The sequence below is a fragment of the Corvus kubaryi genome, unplaced genomic scaffold (assembly GCF_017639235.1).
Source record: "Corvus kubaryi isolate FWS band 111438036 unplaced genomic scaffold, C.kubaryi_AGA036_p1.0 71, whole genome shotgun sequence".
NCBI lineage: Eukaryota > Metazoa > Chordata > Aves > Passeriformes > Corvidae > Corvus > Corvus kubaryi.
This window is the reverse complement of record NW_024582059.1, coordinates 11,825,371-11,844,765: the sequence shown is the minus strand read 5'-3', so window position 1 is coordinate 11,844,765 and position 19,395 is coordinate 11,825,371. Positions and strand designations below refer to the sequence as shown.

The following is a 19,395-nucleotide window of genomic DNA, read 5'->3' as shown; positions in this document are numbered from 1 at the left end:
GTGAGGGAAGGGGATAGGAATTATGCTGAAGCCCCTGTTCATGCAGGGACCACCACCTCAGGTAGCTTCATCTTCTCCCTCTCAGAGTGAAAGCAAGCAATGGCATAGGTGAAGTGGAAAGAAAAGACAAATGCCCAGTTAATCATTGTCATTGGGTTATGCTCTTTTAGTGGGGGTGGAGAAGAAAAGAGTCAAGCTGGTACAGATTTACATTTTTGCTAGTGAGTGAGTTAACTGAGTGCATTCATACCCTAAAGCTTAGTTTATAGTGTAGATGCTTAGCATTTAAAAAAACGTTGGTTTTCCATGATGACTAACCCTGCCTGAGAAGCACTTGACTAAGGAACTTCTTGAGACTTTTTCCAAGCCCTGAAGTTTCTACAGTTGTTTCATTCACACTCAGCTAGCCTGACCCATGCTAACACTTTGTTTTCCTTTGCTATTAAAATATTTCAGCTGCCATGCAAGAAAAACTCTTTTGCAATGAGGGTTGGTAAAGCACTGGAACAGGCTGCCCAGAGAGGTGATGAATGACCTGGAAACATTCAAGGGGCTCTGATCTAGTTGAGGATGTCCCTGCTAATTGCACAGAGGTTGAACTAAATGACCTCTAAAGGTCCCTTCAAACCCAAACTATTCTATGATTCCACATTTCTCAGTGTGCAGTGCCTCTTGATTGACCACTGGGTCTGTTTTCATGCCTGGATGTTAACAGTCAATCTCTGCTCTCGCTCTGTCTGGTGAATATAACACTCAAGTGTTGCAAGGAGGGGAACTGTGACATGTGAAGGCACCTCATGCTGAGGCGGGTGCCCTGAGGAGCTGGGTCAGGAGAAAGCCTGCCCTGGGTATGGCAGCTCTTCAAGATCTGTGACAAAGTCATCCTCACCAGTGGTAACAGGAGAAATACTAGCAGCCTTCTCCTAACAACTGCTTAATCCAGGATTCAACACTAGTTCCAGCTGTTGACAATTATCCTCTCCCTGTAGCTTTGCTTAGATGTGGTGTTTGTCACAATAGACCTAACCTGTTAAACACATACTGCTTTTTGCTCCAGCAGGGATGCCTTTAGTGACAGATAAAATGATTCCAGTGTACGGAGGATAATGTACTTCAATTTGTTAAATTTGCCAACTGCTTTGGGAACCTTTGGGATGAAAGGTGTCATAGAAATGTAGAGTGCTATTGTTCATCCTAGATCACTCTATGCTATTTTCCTAAAAATCCCCCAAACAACCACAAATACTTCTTTCCTGCATTTTTTTTAATGTTTGTTTGGTTTCTTTAAATCTACACATGGAACTGCTACCACTTAGTGCTTGTATCTTGACTGTGTCTCAGGCATTTTATCTGACCTTTTTTTTTAGGCAGTTATTTCCCTTATCTGTTTCTTCACTTATCTGAGCAACCTGTTTTCTGTGACTAATTTTGATGCATTGATTTTCAGTGCTTTCAGTGCTTTTATTTGAACACACAGTGAGTTTAAGTGTGCACGTGCAGTTCATAAAGCTCAGTGAGTCCAAACACTGTCTGGTTGTACTGACTTGATGGATTTACTGTATTTTCCCATGTCCTAGGATTAATTACAAACAGCTGAAATAGAAAGGCCTAATGAAGAGCTAATCTTGGTGTGAGAGCAGGGAAGAGAGATGTGTGAGACAGGAATTCAGTAATCCTCTGGCTGGAGGTTTAGTTGTACCTAAACACTGTCATTTGTGGAGCCAACTTAAATTGTCAGTCAAGACCCTGTGAGTCTAAACAAATGTGAAGTGTGAAAAAATTTGCTTTAATTGGCACTTAACTTTCCTTTGGCATCCAGTTCTTAGCTTTAATCAGAATATCTCACAGAAGATTGGGTGTGATCATTTTGATCTAGGTGTGTGAAGTACTGTATGTAGTGGCTTGTTCTCAGAGAATTTTCATCTCCAACTTGAGGACATGGGAATGAACAACACGAGCAAAGAAAGCAGTTCCTCAGAAAGAACATCTGAGCAGTTTGTCAGGTCTCAGGTTTCAGAGGGCAGCATTTCTAGCATTTTACCTACTTCCGTAAGGAAAAAAGGGAACCCTTGTGTGGATGTTAGAGGGCTGATAATTTCTCATTTGATCTCTCTTGCCTTACAGAAAATTTAAACCACACTGGAGATAAGAAACATTATTAGCCAAAAAATTATAAATCAACAGGTTCTGAAATTATCACTAATGTATATAGTAGCTCCAATATTGTGTATAGATTTTCCTCTGAAAGGCAATAGTTATGGAAAAGTTGTAAGGTAACCAAAAAATAGCTCTGTAACTGTAGCAATATCTAATGTATGTGTCATTTGGTGGATTTGAACCTGGAGCATATAAAGTAATGGAAAGAACTGGAGTTCACTCCCAAACAGATCTACAGCCAGCAGATCATACAGACCAGGTCAACAAGTGGACCTAGAAAGTAAAGCACCAAGATGCCAAGCTGCAACTGACAGTGAAAGACAGCAGCTAACAACTGGGCATCTTCAGAGGAGGGAAGCAGAACCTGTCAGGTCAAATGATTGAATGGAAATAAGGCAGCTCAGTAAGGAATGAAAGCCAAGGATGAAGCAATAATGACCAACAGTACCGATGTCTAAATTGTTATGTATGACAATGAATGTTTTTGTAATACAATGCGTAACAGCATATTGTGTTTTCACTGAGTAGGTTTTTTTTTTCTGTTCTGGCTGACTGTTCATTATATTTTAACATATTCATTATGCCTTTGGGCTATTAAATGCCAAAGTAAACTTTGTTTTGAAACCTAGGCTTCCAGCCTAGGAAGCTCAGCAGTATTCTCCAGCATTTGGAGATCATCCATATGGTATATGTTCACCATTCTTGTAAGTTTTATATCTGTAGTTCAATTTCTACTATCTTTAAAATCATCAGTTAAAAGTGTTAATCTATGGGCAGAAATAGTTTTAAGATTCTCCTGAGGAGTTGTGACCACTGTCATGCCCTAGATGGAGGGGGCATGTAAGTTCCTTGAATTATATTTAAATTGTAATTCCTACTCCTCTCTCTACTACTTTGAACCTTTTCTTCTCCAGGCAAAATGCATTTTTACACATCATTTTCATTCACACCTTTTAAAAGGCAAACACTGAAACCAAGTATATGGAAAATATTAATACATTAAAAAAAATTATATAGGGATAGAAATCTAAGTACTTTCCTGATGTCTTTCTGGCCAGAGTGCAAGAGAGAGGCTCTCAAAGGGCATGCCTGCCATCAGATCCCTGCTCTTTTCATCATGTTCCAGTGCCTCTGAAATACTCAGCTTTACAACCACAACAAGTTGCTGTGAGGTAAGAAATTCCTGAGACGCGCTCACTGCTGCTCACTACATTTTCTGTGGCTATTCAAGCACCTCTGTGGCAGGAGATGCTTGAATATTAAGCCGTATTCTGCAAATGACATTTTGGTAACTGCAGGTTGAGTTGCTGGGAAGTGGCTCTGTTTTATACCCTGTTCCTTGGCAGCCCTGCAAGAAACCCAGCCATGGCTTAGGCATGTGCCTGCTCACTTGTGCAGCAGGGCAGAGCCACCCTTACCAGGCCAAGGGGCTTCATGAGCCGTGGGGATGGAGCATAGGATGCGCAAAGGGAAAGCTGGAGCCGGGTTTGGCCAGCCAGGAGAGGCTGGGGGAGGGGGGGAGTCGGGGGGTGCCCAGCTGCTGTTTCCAGCCACCTAAGGGGGGTTCCAGGGAAGGCAGAGCCAGGCTCCTTGCAGCAAAAGCATAAGAGGCCAGGGGCACGAGTTGCCACAAGAGAAATCCCAGGCAGTGCCCTCCATCCCAGGCTGCCCGCTCGGGACTGCAGGGCAGCAGGCACAGCCTCAGGTATCGACTCTCTTCAGGGGCTCGGGATGCTGCCAGGATGGGCTGGGCAGAGACAGCCAGCTGGGCTGCCCTGGAAACGAGCTCCTCTGGCTGTCCATCCTTTATGCATATAAATATATATATATATGCATATAAATATATGTGTGTGTGTGTATGTATTCTTTTTAAATTGTGAGGTATTTGGGTGTGGATGGGGTTTGTTTATTTGTTTGTTTCAAGCCGTCTATTTGCACGTGAAGCAGCGGTGGTGTGGCCAGTGAGGGTGACTGACGGGCCATGTGGCTTGCTGGGGGCTATGCTGTGCTTCGATCGCTGTCGGAGCTGGCAGCCTGGCAGCCCAGGAGGGGCTTGCGAGCGGCTTTTTAAAGCCTGGGATTTCCAGCGCTCCTCAGGATGAGTCGCAGCTCGGCAGCCCTGCACGGAGCAGATGTGCAGAGGGAAGAGAAATGCTTTCGGCTCAGCCCAAAAAGTACGTGCCAGGAGGAAGGCTTGGGAAGTGGGAGCTGGGCAGGGAGGAGGAAAGGGAGCATTTCTCTTCTGCGTTGTTTTCTGAGGAATAATTTAAATGAATTGCTTCTTCTTTAGAAGGAAAAAGAAAATCTCACTGAAGTTGTTTTAATGTGAATTTTGGTATTTATTTTCTCTGTGTGTGTGTGTGTATCTGATCCAGCTCTACTCAAAGGGACATGTATTTTCTTTGTGCTGTTTTGTTTAGATTTTTACGATTGATTTGGAGTTTTGGCTGATGGGAAAACCGGTTGTGGAAGGGGATGATGTAGCAGGAGGTTGCTTATGATGGTATTTGTTGCATCATCAAGATCTGATTGATTAAACCTTATTGTGATCTGCTCCCTAATAGCAAGAACATTTTTATGAGAAAGAAAATAAAAATGAAGTCCTAAAGCAGATTTCAGAACTGTTATTTTTTTGTGGAACTGATTAATATAATGTAAAGTGACCTAAATGGAGTGCTGTAGAAAGGCTTGTCAATAGTTTATGCATTAAGCTAGGATTATTTGAACACATTCATAATGAAAAGAGGATTTTCTTGTGCATTACAAATTAGTCATGATGATTTGAGGCAGAAGACTGAGATAGACCAGCAAGCTAAATATAAAAAATTTTTGTACCTCTGTCCTCATACATCTTCATCCCTGTATACCCTAACCTTACACCATTGCAATATTTTGTAGAGATTTTAGGACAGAAGCTTTACTGCTGAATCTTTGATAGCTTGTCTAGAATTAGTTTTATTTGGCAGCCCAGCCCTGTCATTCAAAGAAGTCTACCAAGAATATTCTACTCTGAAGAGTGGAAGAGAAAAGGTTATGGGAATGCTGTGGGAGAAACTGCAGCTTGGGAGAGAAACTGCAGACATTGTCTCATTGCAACAGGTCATTGTCCTGGAATAAGTGAGACAAAAAGTTGGGGCAAGCTTTTTACAGAGTCCTTTCAAGTAATAAATAAGTGGCAAGTGAAAAGGAATTTGAGCATGTAACTCATAACTCCAAATTATTTACCCATATTGTGTTCTGGCACTGCTAAAGGTCTTAAATTTCAGTTTGTCTTTTTAATCACATCTTTACCGCAGTGACCCTTTGAATTATTTTTGCTGTTAAATTTTCTCTAAAGTTTCTGAAGAAATCCAAGTTTTGTTCCCTGTCACCAAATTTTCAACTAGTTCACATCCTGTATTGCTTTCTCTTGCCACAAACTTAGCTGTGTGAAAACATGTGTATATGCAAATAAGTAAGTTGATCAAGGGATCTAAAGTTGAAATTTAGTTGACTTTGTTTGGCTGCCTTCAGAGGCTGCAAATTATCTCCCCCTAGGATGTCCTGTGTTTCCAGTGCCCTGAGGTGCCAGCCTGGTGAGAGAGGGTGGATGCTGAAGATGGTCTGCTTAGTCCAGCAGTCCCTGGCTAAGCAGGTGGGAAGTAGAATTCAGTGCACAAACTGGACCCAGAGCAGAGACGTGTGTCTGCATATTGTTGCAGGTGGTTGAGTGAGGCTGGTCACACTCCTCAAGCCCCAGGGCGTGACAAAGCAGTGTTACTGCCTGAGGTGATTCAGCCTTTGGTGTCAATGTACCCACGAGTTTTTCAAAGTTATGCAAACTTAATAGAAGCATGGAGTTGCAAGACATGGCAGCTGCAATACAAGTCAAGCTCTCTGAGCTCTGAAAAGTAGGAAATCTTAGTATATAGGTGACAGGGAATTTAAGTAGCTACTCATAATGCAGCTGAGAGGAAGCACCAGGCTGACTTGCATAAATTGATTGCATGCTGTTAGACCCTCTTCATAAATTCTGTGATGCAGAGAGCCACCCTGGGAAATGTTGAAATAAAAAAGTGGTGTTCAAAATTCACACGCAGCTTTGGTAGGCACTGGGACTTGAGAGCATGCTTAGCAGGTAGATAACTCAGCAGTCAGAAATGCCTGGTGCAGATGGTGGTCAGTAGCTGAATGTGATGTGGCACATGCAGAACACAGGGCATGGTTCAAGGATGCAGGCTTGGTCTGCTGTGTAGATGGATCACCCCATGTGCCTGGGCCAGCCTGTTGCAGTGAGGTCTGAGCTGGGAGTTACCAGCTGATCCTGCTGAGAACAGCCCAGGGAATGCTATCAGCAGCTTTGTTTGACAGCATTTGCAAAGCTGAAATGTACCCTAAGCAGAAATCCCAAGAAATAGGGAGATGGACTGTTCTGATTCTTGCTCATCCCTCTGGACTGACTGCCATCAGCACAGCTGTGCTGCCAGTGAAAGGAGTGACTAGGTGAAAGCAGGCCCTTGCTGGCTGCATGATGAAATGGGCAACTTTTAAAAAGCTCCAGCTAATCTAGACCTACTAAAGCAACAGGAAGGAGCACACTTGGCTTGAGCTTTGCAAAGTTAGCAATGCCTGAAAAAGGACTGGATCTCAAGTGAGAAGGAAAATTGTTTGAGTTTTAATTATAAAAAGGGCAAATTACTTTCATCGAACTTTCTGCAGCCAATAACTTTAGTGTTCCATAAATTACCTGCCTTTTGCTAAGAAAGAAAAATATGCATAGTTTCTTATATACCTGATATCTTTTACTACAATTTCTGTACTGAAACTCGTGCAAACACTCGAATGATGTAGTTGACTTTACCATGACTGGGAAAGGGTCAGCATGGCATAGAAACATGCAGTGTTGTTGTGACCACGCAGTTGCTGTCGTAAGGGGTCCCTCCCTCCATGGTGCTGCAGAGACCACTGCACCAAAGCTGAGTGATAGCAAATGAAGGTACTTCAGGAGCACCAGGGAGACTCTTAGTGGATCAATGCTGGCTCTTTGGAAAGCTCCAGGGCACTGCTGTAGGTAAGTGCCAGTCAGTTACTCCTCAGCAGCTGGTGGGGGACGGCAGCGTGGCTCAAATGCTGGAGGGCTGCAAGATCTGCGGTGTTTGCCATCCCTCCTCCGCAGCACAGGAGGCAGCACTCTGATGGTGTCCTGGGTAATGCTTCAAAACAGTTTAATAACCCATTTGTAACAGAATTATTTTGTATTCAGAATCATGGCTGTCAAATTGCTTTGCACTCTGTCATTAGCACAGTGTTTGATACAACAAAACTAAGAGCAATAAACTTTTCCTAAAGTTCAATGCAACTTTGAAACTAATAGTAACTATTTGGGTTCAGTGGGCTTTTACTCAGGGAGAAAACTCGAACGAATATCTCTCTTACCCTCACAGCTGTTGGGAGCAAATTGTTCCTTCATCTGTTTTGCCATTGAGAGATGCCTTTATTGCAATGCTTTTCCAGAGCTGGGAGGACAGAGGAAGGTCCAGTGTGCGCTCAGATCTAGTATGGACATGACTTGAGACAGACACAGGTCTTCTTTAGACTTGTGCTTGTTTTTTGGGATTCTCTGGTGCATATTACTTTGCTGGTTTTTTAATATGCTTTTTAACATAAAGGTTCTTTTCTGTAAAATGGCACTTTTCTTCTTAATTCAGAAAAGGGAGCTGCCTTGTGCTGAGATTTTCTGTTCTGGTAGTTCATCCTGATTCCAAGATGATGTTGCAGAGGTAATGTAGAAGACACTTCAAATCCACCCCATATCCAGAGATTATCATGAGGGTGAGAGGAAGATGGTGTTTCCTAATATAGATGTGCTAAAATTTTTGTTAGCTTTCACAGAGTCTTGAAAAATGGTCTGTAGAATTAAAACAAGAGATCACATTAAAATAACTGCATCATCCCTATTTTCCGTGGGTTACATAGTGCAATGGAGAGGGAAAGAATGAAGCTTCCCTCACTGCTATATCAAAGTTGTCTTGATGCTTCTCCAAACCAAGGTTTGGAGGCATTTGCTTTTGTGTAAAGGCACTTGCTTTTGTGTAAGATACTGTTTCTTCTCCCTGGAGGAGCATTGCCATGAGATAATTTTCTGAGAGATACAGACTTTACTTATACTATAGACACGTATTTCCACCGTGTCAATTCATGCTTCATTAGTTTAGTGCTTTAGAAATCTAGAGGTCTTTTGATGGTTGAAATTTCTCTCTAATGATGCTCATATTGCAATTTCTTATTAATTTGCAAGTGTTGCTTCAATCTTTGAAATGCCCTCAGTGCTGCCATAGATTTCTAGTTGTACATGGAGCTGCCGGTTTCACTTGTTCCTTTGACGTTCGTTTCTCTTCCTTTAGCAATGCTAAATTCACAAGAAATTTGTATGTTCTTCACCCTCCATGGGACTAGAAAAGCAATGATCTCCTTCCTGGATGAGAGCTTGGTTTACTCTTTTTTTAGAGAGTTAGGGGTAGTTGTGCTCATTGCATTAGGCCATTGGACTTAACATGGCATCAGTGGGCCAGTTAGATTCTCTAAAAGTAGTCATAAAATACTTCAAAGCCAGATTTTCATTATGCTTAGGCACCTAACAGTGCAGATAAACACCAGGGAGTATTTTCAGCACCACAGGAGAAGAGTGGTGTTTTGCCACCCGTGCAATCAATAGGTGTGAAATGCCTAAGAGCCTGGAAATCATTCTTTTCATGCAGGATTTAAAGCCACAGTAGGAAAAAAGGTGGCAAATGAAGTAGAGCACTTAGCTGCAGCCTTCCTATGCAAGAAATGTGGTCTCTGCAGGGGTTATAAATTGAAATTATCTAAAGTCTCTGGGTGTAAGACAGCATTTATGTTCACTTGGCTCTTGATGTCCCCTGTTTCCTGTGAAAGTAACAGAAGGTAGGTAGGAAGATTTTCAGTTTACTGAGACAGACCACCCGTCCTCAAGTAACTGAAATATATTTAATTTCATTTATGGCTTAAACCCTTGTTTATTAACTGTGTGTTTTGGAGGTTTTATTGCTGGCATTATTTGACATTCTTTGTGTTAATTTCTTGTTCACCTCTGGGAGGTGTCTGGCTCTGCCTTCTGCATACCCTGCCTTCCATGCATAGAGGAATATTAAACAGAAACAAGCAGATATGACATAGAATAATCATCAGCTTAGAGTGATCAGACAATTCTTTGATCTAAACAGAAACGGGATGCTATGGTGTTTATACTAATATCACAAATGTGCTTGAAGTTAGCGGATTGAGTGTTCACTGGCTGTATTCCCTGTGTTCTTCCTCTTAAAAGCATCTGTTGCCAGATTCTGTCGGGTGTGAGACACTGGAGATAGTGGACCTCTGATCTGACAGCTTTTAGCAGTTTTCATGTTCCCAAATGTACATGATGGAATGATGCAAATGGCATCAAGAAGTTGGGTTGCCCTCTGCCCTGTCACCCATAACCAAAATTTCTTGTTGAAATATGGAAATTACCCTAGTTGATGAAGAACGTCTCTGGTTTCAGGCCTTCAGCCAAGAATATTTCCTGCAGAAGAAAAAGTGGTTTTTTTTCAAATAGTGAAAAGTAGAGAGGGAAATCTACAGTTCTTTGTGCCTAGCTAGTAAAAATTGTAAAAAAGCTTCGCTGTAATGTAGTTAAAGAAGTGTAATTCTACTGTTCTTATTTGTACTTCCTTCATCATTCACCACAGTTCTTCATAGGTGACAGAATAAGTCTAGAGCAGAGAACTCAGCAGGAACCAAATGACCACATTGGTGAAAGGTATTAGCTATTTGTATTTTAAAAAGTAGCATTAGAAACACTATACGGGATTAGTAAAAGTTATTAAGATCTTGCCTTAGCAGATTTATTGGGATGTGTTTTCATTTTGTAATCAGCCTTTGTCAGCTAATGTCAGCTGATAGGATTTTTTTCCACAGTCCTTAAAAACAAGCACATGTTTTCATGGGATCTATTTAAACTGCAGGGCACTCTTCTCAGAGCAGTTTCCATGCACAGATCTTCCAGCAGCAGTTGAGTCAGTCTCCCCAAGAAGCTGAACGGTGGAATGAAAAGACTCCTAACATCTAGACAAGGTACATAAGGCCAGAGGTGGCTGGTAAAGGATGTGTTTTCAGCTATCAACAATAAGGAAGAAATTATTTTTTTTAAATTAACATATAAAAGTTCGGCTGTCCAGAAGCCAGAGTATATGTTCAAGCTCTTTGAAACTTCAGAGCAGAGCTCAGAAACCACTGGCAGGGATCAGAATTTCAGCGTGTTGCTGTCCCAGTTTGAGACAAATTTGGAGGAATGTCCAAAATGAACAACCTCTGATAGAAGGCAGGTTACAGCCATCCCTCCCCCACCAGGTTCAGAAAGAATTTTCCTCAGAGGAAAGTGAAAAAAATAAACTATCTAGTTAACAAGTAAAGTGCACGCAAGTATGGGAAAAAAATGAATAATGCTAAATAATGAAACCTCTCGCTGTGGAGAGAACCTGGGTAGATTTCAGAGTCCTTTGTGGGAGAGGCTCTCTCCTCTCCAGAGCTGGGGTTTAGTGTGGGGTCCTCCGGGCTGGTGTGTAGGGTCTCCCAGATGACGTTTTGGTGTTGCTGAACAGTCCAGAAGAGAAGAAGAAGAAGAAGCCAAAGTCCCAGGGCTCCGTACTTTAGCTAACGAACAAGAAACCAGCTAAAAAGCAAAAGGAATGTAACTCTTTTCCCTGCTGCAGAAGCTCAGCAGCCAGGCAGGAGAAGTCAGCAAGCTTCTCTGTGTTTTGAACACTGCGCCAAAGGAATTCCACCGGCTCTCCCTGCTCTATCTTAAAGGTACAGAGAGGCACAGGATTCATGTCTGGGCACAGAACAGACGATAGGGAATACAGTATCATACAGTCAGCCCGAGACAGTTGCCAACAGCTATGGACAGGCAGGCATTTCTGCATGTACTTCCATTGAATCCAGTGAAGCGTGAGCCTCACTCTGGAAATGAGTTTGTGCTGCTGGGGCTGATGGAGTGGGAGAGGGCTTGGTCCAGGCAGGCCATGGATGCTGTGGCACTGCCTTGTCATCAGCCAACAGTGGCAGATGATGAAATGGCTTTTGGTGTGTGGTGGACAGGCTGGTATGAGGTATCTGTGGCAGATGAAATGGGAACAGCCATTGTGTGTTAGCCTGGGATGAGTAAAAGAGATCAGGATGAGCCACAGGAGCTCAAAGGAGGCAGAGGAGGGAGAGCAGCTCAGATGAAGAGCCCACGTTATCTCCAAAGGTTACAGAGCCAAGTGAGTTCAAAACACTCTCACCACCGAGTGGCAAACATAGAACAATTAGATTTCTTTCTTTTGGTGAACTTTGTGAGATTATTAAAGAACTCCAGTTAGCAGTAGGATGTTCAGAGGGAGTAAAATAACCTATGAGAGTATGCTGCATAATAAGATTAAAATAAATATTTGCTGTAACTTCTCCCTGAAGACTGCTAAATATCTTACATTGAAGGATTTAACAAACATATCATGTTTTGACCACCCATGTTTCTAACTAGCATGCTCCAAGGCCCTCAAATATATATGTATATATATCTTGAGATTTCTACCTACTGCTTTGTTGTTGCACTGTGCCAGCAGTCATCTGTTCCCTCATGGCCAAACAAATATGCACTGAACTGTGATAGTCCAGCTAATTTTAATGCAGTGTCAGCATTGATTAGATTTGTTCAGTGTGCTGCCTGCCTGAGCGTGTGCAGCTTGGGTTGTGATTTGAGGTGCATTTGGACACAGCATCAGATAATTCTGGTGCCATTTATGGCCAAGGGGACAATATGGTGAGTGTCTCAGGGATCACATTAAGGAACTGTCTGCACTGGCATGCAAGCCTGTGAGATGTGATAGGGGAAAGATGGACTGAGCCCTCAACTCAAATGAGTGTTAGCGGCTTCTGGTAGTGGGTTTCTGTTTGCTTGTTTTTCAAAAATTCATGGTAGAATTTGGTTCCTTTAGGTCTCAGACTAGAAGTGGATACATTTAAATAGAATGTAAAATTTCTGTAGATGAAAATGTTGTGAAGACCTGGTTAATGTTACCTGTGTGGATTATATAAGTACACTAATACTGGAAGAGAAATGTTCTCAGGAAACATGTCTTTGGTACCTTGGTTTAAAATTTTCAGGTCTTGAAACTAAAGTCCATTGCCTCAAGGTTTGATTCTAGTGGCATGGATTCAGGAAGGGAAACCAAGTGTGCTAGTTATTTGCCAGTTCTTCCTCACGGAAAAGAAAGCTGGGCTGTGCATGCACACTCCATAGAAAAACTTGTAGAACACTGGGTAATCCCTCACATTTGCTAATCCCTTCCCAAACCACGCAGAGAGCACTCAAGTTGGAACATAAAATGGCTTGTTTTTCAGCTGGGCTGATATTTGGGGTTGGATTTTTCTTTTTTTTTCTTTTGTGCTCCGAAAACAAATGTATCTTTTGTCGCCAATTTCAGCAGTGTAGCTGAAGATGTACATAGAAAGCAATGTTTCTGTGCTTTCCAGAAAAGACTTTACATTTTAATGTTCTTTTAGTCAGTCTCCAGAGAGATGAAAATATGCTCTTAGAGATCTCTGTAACTGGCAGACAGATATTATAACTTAAATTCTTTTCAGTTTCATAGCTTGCAACTGATTGCTATGTTACTCTCAGGAGAATCTTTTTAATATAATATCATTAATATAGAAAACATCTGAATTATTAATACCCATTGCTTATACTGATTCATTAGTTCAGATATGTAAAAATCTGAGTATGCTTACTTTAAGTATCTAGCTGATTCATTCTTTTGTTGAGAACTCAATGAGGTTTTGACGGTTTTCTCTTTGGATTTTTTTTGGAGGGGTGTTTGAGGTTTTTTCCTGCCATCCCCAGCCATGCGTTACTAGATTGCTTGTAAGAAGATATTAAGGGCCTGAAAGAAAGCACCTCATCAAAGCAGAGGCTGTGCTAAACATGAGGCCTTAAGGATACAAATGTGTCCTGAAATCCAGTGCTTTTTTTCAACTGGCCAGAAGCCCTGAAGCAAATTGCTGGAATGGATTCAACTAGATATGTACCTCATTGTAGGAAGAAATCCTCGAGGTTTTCCCAAAATTTTATGACAACTGTCTGGATGAACACTTGGCTTGGTCTGGAGCAGATGCCTGACTTTGCTACTTGTCCTGTTATACACAGGCAGTTCCTGTTCTCCTTGGTCGCTTTTGGATGGATTGCATTGAAGTCCCGTGCATTGAAGTCAGTTTGCTAAACCAATTTTCATTTTGATTAAATACACGCTGTGAATGTGTGTTTGAGTGCTCCTGGCTTTGGCATGTGAACTGACTGGAACGAGTGTGGAAGAGGACTGTCACCTGGAGGCTGATAAGGAAAGCAACTTTCCCATATGTGGATGATCACAGTTTGACTTGACTTTCTGAGGGCCGGATTAATCTGACCTTTCTGCATGGTGTTGGAACACAGTACTGTCAGCCAGAACAAGCAAAGTTGTTGTTTTGGCTATTATTTGTTGTTTATTAGTTTATTATTATTTGTTGTTGTTGTTTTGTAAAATATCTGAGGATCACTAGTTCTATTATAGTCTCTACACAGCAGCGACCTTCTGTTTGCTGCTTCAAGAGTTCCTACGTACAAGGTATTTCATTAAGCCCCAAATTTTGTTGTAATTTCAAACCAGATGGTGCTTCATACTGAAATTACCTGGATTATACAGACTATCAGTGAAATTGTAAGGAACTTGGCAAGTGCTATCTGCTAGCTGCCACACTCACATTTCTCCCATCTCATCTAACATACCTAAGTATTGTTTAGTATTTTTCTGTAAAATTTTCAGGTGTAACAGTATAGACAAGTTTTTTGTACAGCAAATCAGACTTCTGCGTTGTGAATCCATGGAGCAGCTCAACACAGGGAGGCTGCTATGTTGCTAATTTATTCCCTTGTTAGTGCACATTAATCCCTCATGTAAGCAAGCCCTTCTTTAAGCTCATTTCAGTGTAAATCATTTCCACAAGATGAGCTTGCACCCATGAGCAAAACCAGAGGGTGAATAAAGCTTTGGATAATCTTATATCCACCTTATGCCAATCATACAACCATTTCAGTCCATCAGTTTCTACCCCTACCTATTGATGAGGACCTGCCCTTGCCCTCCTTTTTAAATGACAATTGTTTGTCTTCTGCGTTAATTAATTAATTTTGTCTTCCTTATTAATCTTACCATCTGAAAAGCAGAAACAGGTGGCTCTAATTATTTAGCCATCATTTTATCACTAAAAATCAAATTGCAAAAGCTTTCCTAGAATGACTTACCTCATCTGTTTCAAGTTTTCCATCTTTATTTTGGGAGAAATAGGCCAAGTTTATTTTTATATCTGGTGCCTGCTTCCTTTGCCAGATAGTTGAGGGACAACTGTTAATTGTTTACCCTCCATTTGCCTGTGGATCTCTTAGCTACCCTGCCAGGAAAGCCCTCCCAGCAGCCACATAGGGGCTTATATATTGTGAGGTTGTAGTCGCTTCATATATAAGGGTAAGGCCACATCATAATTTATGTGAGTTGTCAGGTCCTCCAACAGCTCATGGAGTCAAAATGCAAATGATTGTAGCATTAATTCAGAAGGAGTCCAACAGAGCGAGCACAGGGTCGGCAAATACGCCAGAAGCTGGCCCTGCTGCAATTACTGGCATCTCCGTGGGCTGCTTATTTCCATTTGGAGTTTTGACTTAAACAATCAGATCATTCTGGATGGTGCTTTTGAAATGTTCATTCAGGAAATGGATGTGTCTTCAGCAGAGTGCTCAGGATTCTGTCCCAAGACCAAAGTATGGAGGGAGGCAAAGCCAGTTTGAGGGAAAAATGGAGAGGTGAACTCATCTCACATAAGCACTTGAAAACTTGATTCACCCATTAAATATTCAATATATTCGTTGAATAAAATGTAATGCCTTCCTTCATTATCATTATGTTAAATCACATCTTTAAAGAGAAGGAGCAAGACTGAGGCTTATACAGAACAGGCTTTTCACTCTACAGTACATGGCTGTGATGATACTGAACACCCATAAATACAATTGAGATAAGTGTGTTGAATCCAGGTCAGCTGTACATCACCATAGCAGCGTGAAACAGCAGAAGGGGAGCTTCTCCCAACATGGCTTTTGATTTTTTAAGTTTTTTCAGTTGCATTCTCAAGGGGTCTGAGTTTGCAGTTAATAAAATAGAAGTGATCAGACTGAAATACGAAGTCCAAGTATAACTACACAGTGTATTCTAGCAGTTGGTGGTGACGTGAGATGGATACAAAATCTGTGCTTTACTAAGTCTAAAAGGCAGGACCTTCCCCATAGTACAAACTAATCTTTTGCTGATTTGTGGCAGCTGTCATTGACCATACCTCGTTTTTGTCCTAGGACAGGCTAATACAGGCAAAGCAAAGTAAGACTCATCAGTGTCTATAGTGAATGCAACCTGCTGTACATAGCTGCCCTCCTGCTTACCAAGTCATCTAGAAAAATTTGCAATAGTTATTTGAGTTTTCTTGGCTTAGAAACACTCATAGCAACTTGGAATATTCTCCTATAATTTAATTTTATTCTTATTTGCTGTGAGAAACTAAGAGTAAAAAAAAAAAATGTGTGGAGTATTAACAGCTTCTGAGAAGATCTGCAAAATCCAGCTTCTCCTTAAAGCTCATCACTAAGCTTATAATTTCTTTTTCCTATTTCTAGCCCTCATCTTTATACAATAAAACATTTACATTGGCAAGCATTTAGATTTTTAGTTAAAATTGCTAAAAGGCCAACTTCTCACAGTTGACACTGTAGAAAAAGAGAAAAGCCTAAATTTAATAAAAATCCTAAAACCTTGATGATAGTGCTACTTGTCTCCAGCTGGATGTTATGTTGTATGGAGAATGAGTCTGCATTAGAAAAGCAGCATTTGTTCACCAGAGTAGATTTTAAGTTCTCAGCCTTAAGAGTATTTAAATCTTTAAATTTAAAAGTTTTCCATTGTGAAAATATGCTAAATTGGTGAAATACATTATGTGAGTAAAATGAGGTATACATTCTCCTTGATTAGCCCACAGCTATTTGTACTGGTTTAGCCTGTTTTATTCAGAAAATTTCCACCAGTTTAATGAAATTATTTTTCTTATCCAAGTTGAGGTTTTCTGTTGAAATATATATATATATATACACGTACATAGATATAAACATTTTCTTCTCAGATTCAAATGACAGTGTTATAAATGGCTTTTGGTCTTTGTCAGCTTGCCCCATCTCATACAGCTTGGATGCCTGCCACATCCTGCTCTCAGGGTAACACCAGCAGAGAGAATGAGTAGCTGTCTTTCCATTCAGATCTGAGAGTTATCGAACTGCTGTTAACATTGCAGCAGAAGCGGCCGTGGCATTTCATGGACTCCCCTGGAGGCAAGATCCAAAGCCTGTGTAATCTAAACATCCCTCACTTTAGCTTCTCACTGAGATTGAAGACTCTGTGTAATCCTTGGTATGTATTGCCTTCCAGATTGCACTCTGTAGGCATCAATAGTTTCTATTTCATCTAGTATTGCCAGCAAACTGTAAGCTGAGTTTACAGATATGTCATGTGAGACATTTTTCAGCTTTTGACACAGATGACCACCCGCAAACGAGCAAATGAGGCCAAAATGTCCAAGTCAGCTTCTCTTCAGCAGAGAGATAAGGTGAGACACCTTTGGGTGTGAAATTCATAGTCCATTTCTCAAATGAATTTCTGCAACAGTGAATTCCCATATGTTGAAGTAAAGCATAATTCATATGACAGGCAAGTACTACTTGCCCTGAGTTACATTTATATAATAGTGCTCTATAGAATAAATCTCTAGACAGGGGCAAATCCTTGGCATGCCTAACAGATGGGCTGGAAAGGAACCATTTCCCTTTCTCCCCAGTTTATCTTCTTTGGTATGCATTGTCAGAAATGTGGCAGGGTTATGATTCAGTGCACATACTGCTAGGGTTATCGGGTTTGAGAGAGGAGGAAAGGAGTTTAATATGGTCAATTTGCAGGCCCAGGCAGCCCTGCTCTGAGAGCATGGTGCTGGTTCTGCCTGATGCCACCAAACAGCCACGACTGCTTTCTTTGCTGGGCCACCTCTCCATGCTCTGCCTGCTCTTACACTACATCTCAAGGGTAAATGCTACAAACAGTGACTTTTTTTATTGCTGCCTAAGCACTGGAAATAAGTGTCACAGCCCACTGGTGCAACCAGCACCAGCAGATGCTTTCTTCCATGTCTTCCTACTTTTACAGTGATGTGATCTCTGGTGAAGTGCCATAGTGGCAGTAGCCATCCTGTCAAGGGTAGAGTCTGTCAGATGACTGAGAAGGCTTGAAAGCACTTTCCTGCTTTGAAGCCATAGCTTTTTACTACATCACTTCAGTCCGGGGAAGTTTGCTGTGAGCATTTCCATTGCAGACCCGTTGCACACTCAGGGTGTGCAATGCACTTCACCAGGCTCTCCCTATTGCCAAGTGCAGCCTCCTCAGGGAGTGCCCCAGCGGTGTCGCAGAGTTGGGGGATAATGCCCGCAGCTGGGACTGTTGTACAGGAAGGGAGCTGTACTCTGTGCACTTCATAGATGAGTGAGGAATACAAGGCAGAAAGGAGAAGCAGCAATATGGGAGATTAGGAGCTAGCAACAGGAAAGAAAGGGTGTGCTCATCATTTTAAAAATGGCTGCTTAAATACTACCAGTGTTTATCATCACACAGTTATCATAGTAACCTGTTCTGTCACTCAGCTGCTATCCCACGGGCCAAAATCAGTCCTATCCCACACTCCACATGTTGCTGAGCTGTGCAGTGGAGAAAGGGGATGAAGTGAAGCAGGTACCCAGCTGTGACAAGGTGCCATAACTTCGGCTCAGGTCTCCAGGTCTGATTGTGAGTGTGAGACTTAGCTGCCTGTGAATTGGTAAATAAGAATTTCCATGAGGCAATTTGGACTCTTCTCGTTGCTAATGCTAATGTGAGCTAATGTGTAGCCAGTGATAAATCTGAATTTGATTAAAAAAAAAAAAATACAGAGGGAGCCTATTCATGTGCTGAAGATCCAGGGCAGGGAGAAAGGTGTCAAGACTATTTAATGTATGTTTTCTTATGCAGGCAGTGTTACTGCTGTTGTTATACCTCTCATCTCCTCTCTTCTGCATGGGGAATTCCCAGATTGTGTACACTGTAAGTTAGTGGATAGTGAACCTGGGGAGATGCAGGGGATTTAATGTGTGTAAGTGTGGGATTCGATATCATTGCTCCTAATAAAACCAAAACGTGACAGGTTATTTGTTGCTGTCAGTCTGTGTTGTCAGCCAGCTCTGTGCCCCAAAGTGCAGCAGTTACCCAGAGTGAGTTTCATGCTCAAGCTTCTTTGCCTTTTTCACATCATCATCATAACTTCCTTAGTTGTCATTTCCAGTCTGCTTTCTCTGTTGCTCTTTTCTTAAGAGAAATGTCTGCTGTCAAAATTATGAAAGTTATCTGAGGGAAGCTTGATTACGGGGGACATGAAAAGAACTCTGAGGTGTGTATTTGATTTGCACAAGCCACGGAAGCGAATACAAACAGGCTGAGCATGTGTTCCCTGAACTAAGGGCCCCAAATGCTTTCCTTTTCCTCTGTTTTCCATTCAGGCTCTGAACATGAGTACCCAGCCACACACTGTGACCAAGGAAGAGATCCCTGGCCATGTTCTTTACACCGTAGGAACGTGTGTGCTTATTATTGGCTCCATTGGCATCATAGGAAACCTCCTAGTTCTCTACGCATTTTACAGGTACAAAAATTCCTTTTGTGGTTAATCTGAGTGGCCTTGAGTTTCACCTGTGCCTGTGTGTGGATTTCTGCATTGCTTTCCTCTTGGATTAAATCTAATGGCGGCAACCGTGGGGGGAAAGAGGGGAGAAGGCCATACACCTGCAGACACGAGTCCATGTGCATCACTGACAACCTCAGTGCAAATTCTTCATGTTTTAAGGAATCAAATAAAATGAGAAAATAATACCTTGTTCTATAAACAATTTCCAATTGAAAGTTTAAAGTATGGTTTAATACTTCTAATGATAGAAACCACAGTCTTGCAGCTGCAGACTTCTTCACTTACCCTGTAGCAATTGCAGAAATACTTGACAAACACTGACAT

The 19,395-nt window shown here is 41.7% G+C and overlaps 1 protein-coding gene across 6 annotated transcripts in view; it reads left to right on the top strand.

Moving 5' to 3' along the window:
* The window catches only part of LOC121675017 (melanopsin-like), a 44,147-nt gene that overhangs the window by 3,183 nt on the left and 21,569 nt on the right, over positions 1 to 19,395 (top strand). For 4 of the 6 annotated variants that reach the window (XM_042049966.1, XM_042049968.1, XM_042049969.1 and 1 more), the window contains 2 exons: positions 3,216 to 3,329; positions 18,887 to 19,029. In XM_042049966.1, coding sequence (XP_041905900.1) covers positions 3,216 to 3,329; positions 18,887 to 19,029 — 257 coding nt within the window. Of the gene's footprint in view, positions 1 to 3,215; positions 3,330 to 4,082; positions 4,332 to 5,696; positions 5,792 to 18,886; positions 19,030 to 19,395 lie in introns of those variants that run through there. The other 2 variants (XM_042049970.1, XM_042049967.1) reach the window with 2 other exon arrangements.